At 32.9% G+C, this 9,442-nt stretch overlaps 1 protein-coding gene across 1 annotated transcript; it reads left to right on the forward strand.

Annotated features, from left to right (window-relative positions):
- The first annotated feature begins 261 nt into the window (after positions 1–261).
- LOC112017601 (probable E3 ubiquitin-protein ligase ARI5) lies at positions 262–2,657 on the forward strand. Its single transcript, XM_065772190.1, has 2 exons — positions 262–415; positions 673–2,657. The coding sequence occupies exon 2, from the start codon at positions 693–695 to the stop codon at positions 2,400–2,402; it is 1,710 nt and encodes a 569-aa protein (XP_065628262.1). The 5' UTR covers positions 262–415; positions 673–692; the 3' UTR covers positions 2,403–2,657.
- The last annotated feature ends 6,785 nt before the right edge of the window (positions 2,658–9,442 follow it).

Genomic DNA, 9,442 nt, shown 5'->3' on the forward strand with positions numbered 1-9,442 from the left:
TAAAATACATTTTTTATTTAAAAAAAAAAAAACCTGAAAAATTAAAAAACTTTTAATCACGGGCCCCCTAAGATTTTTGACCCAAAAAAAAAATACATATTAAGAATATCAGTTCAAAAAAACTCAGCCCATATTTTTTGGCCCACAAACAATTAAAAAAAAAAAAGTCAAACCCCTTGTAAACTAGGATTCCTGCTTCCTAGGCCTAATTAAATTAGGACTCTAAAATCAGAATAAATACACAAAACAGTGAAACACAACCCAAACTTCCCAACTTTGAGAATCGATCCAGACTTCACAAAGTCACTGCCGTTTATACAAAAAAAAAATTGGTCTTACATTACGCCGCTTGCTGGTCTCCACACAACACTGCATCGCCTCCGAGTCCCCTTTTAGCCGGAGTTGACGACCACTGGTATCCCTCTCTCTCAGCTCTGTTTTGTGTTTCTGTCGTTAGTTGAGTTGTATGTTTGGTTGTTTATGGCTTGAATAAAAAAAAAATCTACAATTTTTATTTTTGATAATAGTGGTTGGCTTGTGGTTTAGTTTATTTGATGTTTATATTTGTTAATAATTTTTTTGATTTAATTTGCCTAGTTGCACATAGAGAGAGATTACTTAAAAAATTTCATTATTTAAAAAATAATTTGCCTAATATTAATTCCCTTCTAGTTTTTGTTGCTGCAGCTGCCATGGACTCCGAGGATTACGTGTACGACAGTGACGCTGATGACTACTATGACTATTACAGTGACAAAGACTACAACAACGAGGATGACAATATAGAAGAAGGAGAAGAGGAAAAAATGGATAATATAGCTATTGGAGACTATGACGGCGAGTCAAGAAGTAACATGAAGGCAAAACAAAGTTACGTTGTATTGAAAGAATCAGATATTCAACAACGTCAAGAGAACGAGATCGCCGAGGTATCCAATGTTCTTTCCATATCAAAAGCTGCTGCGACGGCGCTTCTACTTCAGTACAAATGGAGCGTGTGTGACGTTCAAGATGAGTGGTTTGCTGATGAAGAGAGAATTAGAAAAAAAGTAGGTTTGTTTGAAAAACCGGTTTTCTTGCTGCCCAAGAAACTTAGAAAAGTTGAACTAACTTGTTCTATATGTTATGAGAATGTCCGCGTCTCTATGATGGGTTGGGTTAGTTGTGGTCATCCCTTTTGTAGGGAGTGTTGGGAGAAGTATGTGAGTGTGGCGATTGAGGATGGGGTTGGATGTTTGACATTGAGATGTCCTGAACCGCGCTGTAACGCTGTGGTGGATCGTGATTCAATTGATTTGTTTGCTAAAAAGGAAGATAAGGAGAGGTATTCACAGTATTTGTTAAGGTCTTATGTTGAGTGTAATGCTAATAAGAAGTATAAGTGGTGTCCAGGGGCGGATTGTGAGTACGCGGTGGAGTTTTGTGAAGGAGGTGACAAAGAGTACTATGATGTTTGTTGCCATTGTAGCAATAGCTTTTGTTGGAATTGTATGGATGATGCGCATAGGCCAGTGGATTGTGAGACTGTGGCTAAGTGGCAATTGAAGAATAGTTCTGAGGCTGAGAATACAGCATGGATGTTAGTCAATACAAAGCCATGTCCAAAGTGTGGAAAACCCATTGAGAAGAACCAAGGGTGCATGCACATGACATGCCGGAAACCTTGTGGACATGAGTTTTGCTGGATGTGCCTTGGAACATGGAAGGAGCATGGTGAAATGACAGGTGGATTCTATGCTTGTAATACATTCCAGAAGAACAAGGTAGAGGGAAAGTATAATGAGGCTGAAGATATCAGAAAAAGAGCTGAAAAGCATTTGGAAAAGTATACTCATTATTATGAGAGATGGGCAGGCAACGAATCATCAAGGAAACAAGCTGTTAAGGATTTAAAGCATATGCAACAGGACTACATGGCAAGACTTAGTGACCTACGAGGGGCAACTGAAGCTGAGCTTAGGTTCATTACAGAGGCCTGGCTGCAGATAATTGAATGTAGGAGAGTGCTTAAGTGGACATATGCATATGGGTATTACCTTCCTGAGGATGGAGACAAGAAAGCAAAATCAAAAAGGGGGCTCTTTGAGTACTTGCAAGGGGAGGCAGAGTCTAATTTGGAAAGGCTTCATCATTGTGCAGAGAAGGATATACATGACTACCGCGACAAAAAGTGTCCAGACAAAGAATTCAACAATTTCCGAGCAAAGCTATCCGGGCTTACCACAGTGACAAGGAATTACTTTGAGAATCTAGTTAAGGCATTGGAGAATGGCCTAGAAGATGCCAGCTCTCAAGAGGCTTGCGGTTCTCAAAAGGCTTGCAGCTCTCAAGAGGATTGCAGCAAGATAAAGAGTAGGACACCAATAAAGAGAGAAAGGACTAAGGGTAAGAGGGGACATTAATCAAAAATATCCAATAGAATATGTTTCTTTGAACAAAAAATTCCAGCCAAAAACAATACTAAGCAATTTTCGTATGACTTCAGGTATATGTTTGAGTATTTTTTGTAATCAATCGAGCACATTCTGGATTGATTTATAGTTATTTTTATTTTATATTTATCATTTTTATGGAATCTGTAGTAATTCTTGTCTTATATCACTAGATCATTATGTTCAAGATCATTGACATTGCCTGATAAGGTTTCAATTTTCACATCTTGATCATATACAATGTGAACTTGCAAAATGGGCATCCGTCCATTTTTTAGTTACCTTAAACCCTACATTTGTTTGATATTTGTATAGGAATTTGAAGAATTTTCTCTTTTCTTTTCAAAATATACACACAATTTAAACATATATAACTGGCAACTCTGCCAAAAAATAATTGAGATTGTAAAACAAATACACATAAATGTGGCTTGGTCAAAATTCTTCAATAGTATAGGTTGAAACTTGGTTTTCGAGCATTCTCAACTATTAGCAGTAGGTTGTACTTCATGACATAATACTGTGAAAGACAAGTCCTTACTTAGCTTATGTATTTAGAACAATGAAATAAGATGCAAGCAAAGCATTGTAAATGCATGATTGATTACACCCTCCTGGATGTGAGATTGTGTTAGAATTTACTTAAAACTTCATTTGGACAGAATTACCCGTCTGGAATAACATTCAAATCAACAAACTTGGCATAAAATCACTTGTATGCTGTGTATACACACACGCAATATTCTGGATGATGTTGCAACATTGGCAGACAGTTGGATTTATTAAGGAGGAAGTATATTGCTTTAATTCCAAAATTAATTATACTGCCACATCTGTAACAATACCTAGTAGCCCAGTTGTGCATTTTTCTTAGTGATAACTTCTACAGCAAAGTTGGAACATACATATGGAGAAAATCAGAAATAGGTTTTGGAGATTTCTGAACAAAAGATCAAGGAAAAAGAATAAAGAAATTTCTTTAAGATACCCTCATCATTATTATTGCAGTATTATACTAAGTCCAAAAACAGAATACCCAAAGACAAAATTGAAAAAAAAAAAAAAAGTGAAGGAATCTTAAATGTGTTGAGTGAGATTACAAAGACTAATAGGCTGACAGCTACTGGTTATGAAATCCCTTTCTTTATGTATGGCTTTTAATACTCTCACAATCCAAAAGTCAGATTGAAAGCTGACTTGTCCGGCCTCTCAGTTTCTAAACTCTAAAGCTTTTTTAATCATCATCTCTAGTAACCAAGAAAATTCAAATTTTTTTGTTTCAAACCAATGTGACACATACAGGCCTTTCTCAGCTTTCAACTAGCTTTCCATCTAATTTTTTCTTTAAGGAGTTTTGCCTGGAACATGAGGCATAGCTGGCTTAGGTTTCTTTATCTTTTCCACCAACACAGCTTGAGTGATAAGAACTACACCAGCAATTGAAACCGCATTTTGAAGTGCACACCTTGAAACCTGACAAGGATCTGCAACTCCAGCACAGAGAAGATCTTCATATCTGCCTGTCATTGCATTGTATCCAGTTTGCCAATTACAAGTTCTAGTCTTCTCTACAACAATTTCTCCATCGACACCTGCATTAGAAGCAATTGATTTTGCAGGTGCAAGGAGAACCTGCAATTCAACATTAGCAATAGTTTCTATGATCAGGGCAGTAAATGTCCACAAAAAAGGTCCTAAAAGATGTTAAAAAACCAAAAGATGAAAAATGAAAGTAGACAGTTTCAAATTTAAAGCATAATAATCTATATTTTACATTACCTGACTGAATTCTGAATTAACAAAGAAATAAAAAGTAAAAGTTCCCATGAAACAATTTAAGAAAAGGGGAGGCCTCAGATGAGGGACAGGATCTTTCACTTACTGTCATTCACAGTAGCAAATATGCTTACTATTTCTTACCAATTACTGGTAGTATAACTACTGCCAGTTTGTTGTTTACACATGCAGACCCAATCCTTAGGATTAAACACTTGTTCTGACAATTTTATCAGGCAATCTCTGTTCTGGGCCATCTCCAATTTATGTATCATGGCACTAGCCGTCTTTAAAAATATTTTAATTGATTACTCCTCCCAAAACAAAATATCAGTATGGTGGTAAGGGATCTTATCTGTTATAACAAATGAGGAAAATCTGATTGTATGTACATCATAGATTTAAGGGTTTACTGGTTCAGTAGCTAAATTAAATAATCAATAAGCCTAACAGATTTGTAAAAAGGTCTATAAAACTCAATTAAATAGGCCTACTAACAGAATTGTTCAGAAGCTGCTTTTGCAGCAATTCATTCTTAAGGCATCTCTTATATTATGGTTGATGATTTGATGCAATTACAATAATGAAAGGAGTTTAGAAAACAAAAAAAATGGTCCTATAGTATTTTTTTTTAGATGACTATGAGGGCCAGCAAACTAGGAAATAAAAAATGTGAGTGAACATCTGGCTGCAAAGTGAGCTATCTCACCATTTTGAGAAGTAAAGATATTAATATAATGCTAAGTGGGAATGAGTTGAACTGTGTCGCAAAGTAACAAATTAAGAAATTTAGTGAATGAAAAGCAGGTCATAGTCATTGTAAGGCTATGATCAGGGCCAAGACCCATGGCCCAGATCCAGCCCGTTTACTAAGTGGGTTTTTCCCAGGCCCTACAGGACCCGTTAAGCTCTGTCAGATTTGGGCCCATCTGCGGCCCAAATCGTGGCCCAACAAAAAAAAAATTTGAAGCCCAAATTTATTTTTGCCTACAAGTCTAAGAAATTAGAAGCCAATTACAAACCAATTTGATGAAATTTAAAATAATTACAAATCCAACCAATCTAAGAAATTAAAAAGGCCACCGCTGTGAACCAAGCCCTTTTTCTTTTTCTCAGGTCTACAAATTTTTTGAATCTTGCAAACTCAAAACACAAAATGGAAAAATATAATTTACACACATAAATAGAATCCCAAAGAAAAAGATTTGGAAAGAAACAGTAAATTTTTAATGGTAGTGGTGGATTTGTTTACTCGGAAGGTAGTAAATATTAAAAATTTGTCAGGGGAATATCCCTCTCCGTTGTTAAAGGGTCCATCTCTTTCTTCAAATCGTGGCCCAAATCTAAATTAGAAGAAAATTGCATTTTTGGTGGGAGAGACCTGAGTCACAAAATCCATATTTATTTATTTATTTTGGGTAATTTCCATGCCCTTGCTTATCCTTGAAGTTGGGATTTGGGACCAGCCGAAGTGGCTTTATCTCTATCCAACCCCACCCAAAATCCATTAAGTGGCATTGAAATAATTTTTACAAACTTTAAAACTACGTAATAATAAGGATAGTGATTCCATTATGAATGTGACTAATAAGCAGTATTTTTTTTTATGGTACTAGATAGTTAAGAATTTACCTTATAATAATTTAATTAGTATTGTCCAACTGCAACATATCGGAATGAAAATCCATGCTTCTTTATAAATAGAAATAAAAAGAAAGACACTAGAATATGGAAATATAGAAATATAATAGAATCATATATAGTTTTGTGGCCACACTTCCTCGGCCCTTGAGTTAAGAGCATTTGTCCGTATGGGTGAGTAGTATTTTAGTTGTTTATTCAACTTATTTAGCTTATGTATAATAATTTCATTAATTTGTTAAAAATATTTTTCTAAATACAACTGTATTTTTGTTTAATTTATTTTTTTAGCCTAATAAATTAATGAAAAAAAGTTCCCAAACGGGGCACATGTCGACCCTGTTCAGATATTATAGTGAGACACGTAGAGAGAGACCATAGCCCTCTCTTCGCCCCTTTTCTTAATTCATAATTCTTTTCAATTCCATTTTTATCAATTCTCACTCAAAATATAATTCTAGTTCCCTTCCTAAACCCTAATTTTTTAAAAGGGTTCAGGTTTCCAAATAATATAAAAAATAAGAACAATTATGAGTAAATATCAACTCTTTAATACTTTTTTCGATCTAAATGAAGTCTGTTTCTCTATATATTAGCAATCTTAAAAAAAAAAAAAAAAAAATGCTCTCAAATACCTACAACTCTCCAAATTAAGAATAGTTTTTTCTCCAGTACCTAAACTCACAGAAAAAATTATTGAATTTGAAATGTACTTCATCTGTCATGAAACTCACAAAAACAAGTAAGTTGGACATACTCTACATAGAGCAAGGGGCCTCGTAATTTTTTAAAATAAATATTTTTTATGAGAAAAAAAAAGATACTACATAGTATATATACAAATATTTAACTAGATTCAAAACAATACACTTGGACTCCATAATTCAGTTGTTTGTAAAAGATTAATAAAATTTAAAAAATATACATAAAATAACAGCTAAAAGCTAAAACTAAAAACAACTAAACCCAAATACTTGCTACATAAAAAGGAAAGAAGCTTAGAAAGGTTAATTACTTTTTTTTTTTTTTCTTTATATTTATATTTTTAATGAGTCCGAAGGTTTAAATTAGTTTGAAAATTGAAAGAGCTATGCAATAAAATTAGTTTGGGTAATCTATATTCTTACCAACTCTAGATAGCACCACTAGTCTATAACCGAACCATTAAAGAAAGAAGTGTGAGTCATCAAGAATCAAAATTCAAGACTCCATCCACTCCACTTTCTCACTCGCTCCTCCAAAATCCTCCTCTCTCTCTCTCTCTCTCTCTCTCCAATATTTTACCAAACAAAATGCAATGCTTTCCTAAATTTTGATTTCTCCAGATTTGGCTGAAACATCTTTTATACTTTCCTAAATCACAAAAGCTTCATGGCTGTCCCTGTTGAGGAAGCCATTGCTGCCCTCTCCACATTCTCACTTGAGGTAAACATAACAATCGTATATTTCTACTTCTTCTTAAATTTCTTCATTTCGATCTACTCTTAAGAAATCTTTAATGTTCAGTATAAAATGAGAAAAAAAAATTGTATAATGTGTGTTTCTTTTGTAACTGTGTAGGATGAGCAACCGGAGGTGCAAGACCAGGGCTTTGGGTGTCAACTGAAGAGGTGCAACTGAGAGTCCAATGGTATGAATTCTTTAGAACAGTTTTGGGTGTTTATTTTCTTATGGAAGAAGAGATTTCTTTTTTTTTTTTTTTTTTTTTGAGAAACAAAAAAATTAGGATGCTAAATTTTGAGAGTAGTTGATCCAAGTTCTTTTTTCTTTTTTGGGGTTTTTTTAGTATTATTTTTGAAGCAATAGTCTCTTTTTTACATGAATGGGAACCTACTATGAATTGCTCTCAAAATATGTGAATAATAAGTTCAAATCTTAGGGTGCGTCCAATTTTGTTGTAATTAGGGAAAGCCTTGTTGTAACTCCCAATTTGGGTTTTCGCATGCCATTGCGTTCAACTTCATTTTCCTGGATCTGTGCTAATAGTCAATAAGGATTAAAGATTTGTAATTGTGTCATTGGCTATGTTCATGCGTTTTTTTTTTTTTTTTTTAATAACATGATCATTTTACTTTTATGGGCCTTGGTATCTAGAAAGCTTCTATGTTTGAAAAATGGAGGAAAAAAAATTGGTATTTATATATATATTAGTTTTTTTTTTTCTTTTGTTGGGTGGGGGGGGGGGATAGAAATTTGTTTATATATTGTAAATGGTAACAAATTCTCTGATAGCTTTTATATAAAAAATTTTACACAAGAAATTCTGGGAAAATCATCCTTGTTTACTATTGCGTGAAAATGGAACAATTATAAGAAAGTTGTATAATATGTAATGTAGCTATAATATGTCATAGATGGCAACCCTCTAATTATTAATAATCATGGTGTGTAGGAAATCATTGATATCAAAATATTAAATAATTAAATATGTCATATGGTTTCCATTAAAAAAAAAAAAAAAGGGTTAAATGCTATAATATATAGACATTTTTCAAATCGTAAAAAAAAGTATAAAATATATAGCTTAAGTCCCAAAAAATAATTTATATAAGCAAGTAAGGAGAGAGAAAAGTGAGGTAAAGAGAAAATGAGGAGAGATAAAGGGGAAGGGAAAGGGGAAAAAAAAAAAGTTTAAATTAAGGTATCTTACAGAGAAGAAAAATTCTCTCACCAATTTTAGCCATTTAATTTAATTTTTTTTTTAATAAGAACTAATAATTAATAATCTTTAAAAAAAACCAAATAATAATAGTCTATAGAATCTATTTTTTTTCAAAAACTATTAATATGAAGTAAAATAGAATTTTATAATTAACTTAAAATAGAATGAATAATACATAAAATAGAATAAATAATATTAATTATGACCAATTTTAGCCTATTAATTTTTTTTATAAGAATAACCTAATAATTAATAGTCTTATAAAAAAACCTAATAATTAATAGTCTATAGAATTTTTTTTAAACTATTAATAATGAAGTAAAATAGAATTTAATAATTTACTTAAAATAGAATGAATAATTACATAAAATAGAATAAATAATATTAATTATCAAATATTGCTATATAACCATTTAACGTGACATCACTGTACCTCTTTTTTAGCTAACACCTCCAAGCTCTATCTCTCTCCACATGCACAAGCACACATTTCTACTATGGCAGGATGCATGTCCACATTTCTTTTCCTACATTACATTTAGTGGCTAGCATTAAGCCTCTTCCTATTAATGAAAACATGCTACTATCTTTTATATATAAAAAAAAAAAATTCTCTGAATCTCTTCCTCACTATCCAGATTTTGTCTTCTCTTGAATCTCTTCTCTCATGAGGGTTTGTGGAAGTCACTTAAGTGTACCCCAAGAGACTAGTTTAACAAAAGGTGACGAAAAAAGAAAAAAAGAATGTATGTGACATATTATACAAATTGAAATTGTTGTTTACTCTCCCCCTCTCCCGTGCTCCAAAGGAAAAGGAAGAAAATGGTGAAAGGTGGCAAAAAAAAAAAAAAAGTGCAAATTTTCACAGAATGTCAATGGCTGGATAGAAGTTCTCATCTGTTAATGGGGTATTTATTATCTATTATATTAT

Source organism: Quercus suber, unplaced genomic scaffold, assembly GCF_002906115.3.
Source record: "Quercus suber isolate HL8 unplaced genomic scaffold, Cork oak 2.0 scaffold_55, whole genome shotgun sequence".
Taxonomy (NCBI): Eukaryota; Viridiplantae; Streptophyta; class Magnoliopsida; order Fagales; family Fagaceae; genus Quercus; species Quercus suber.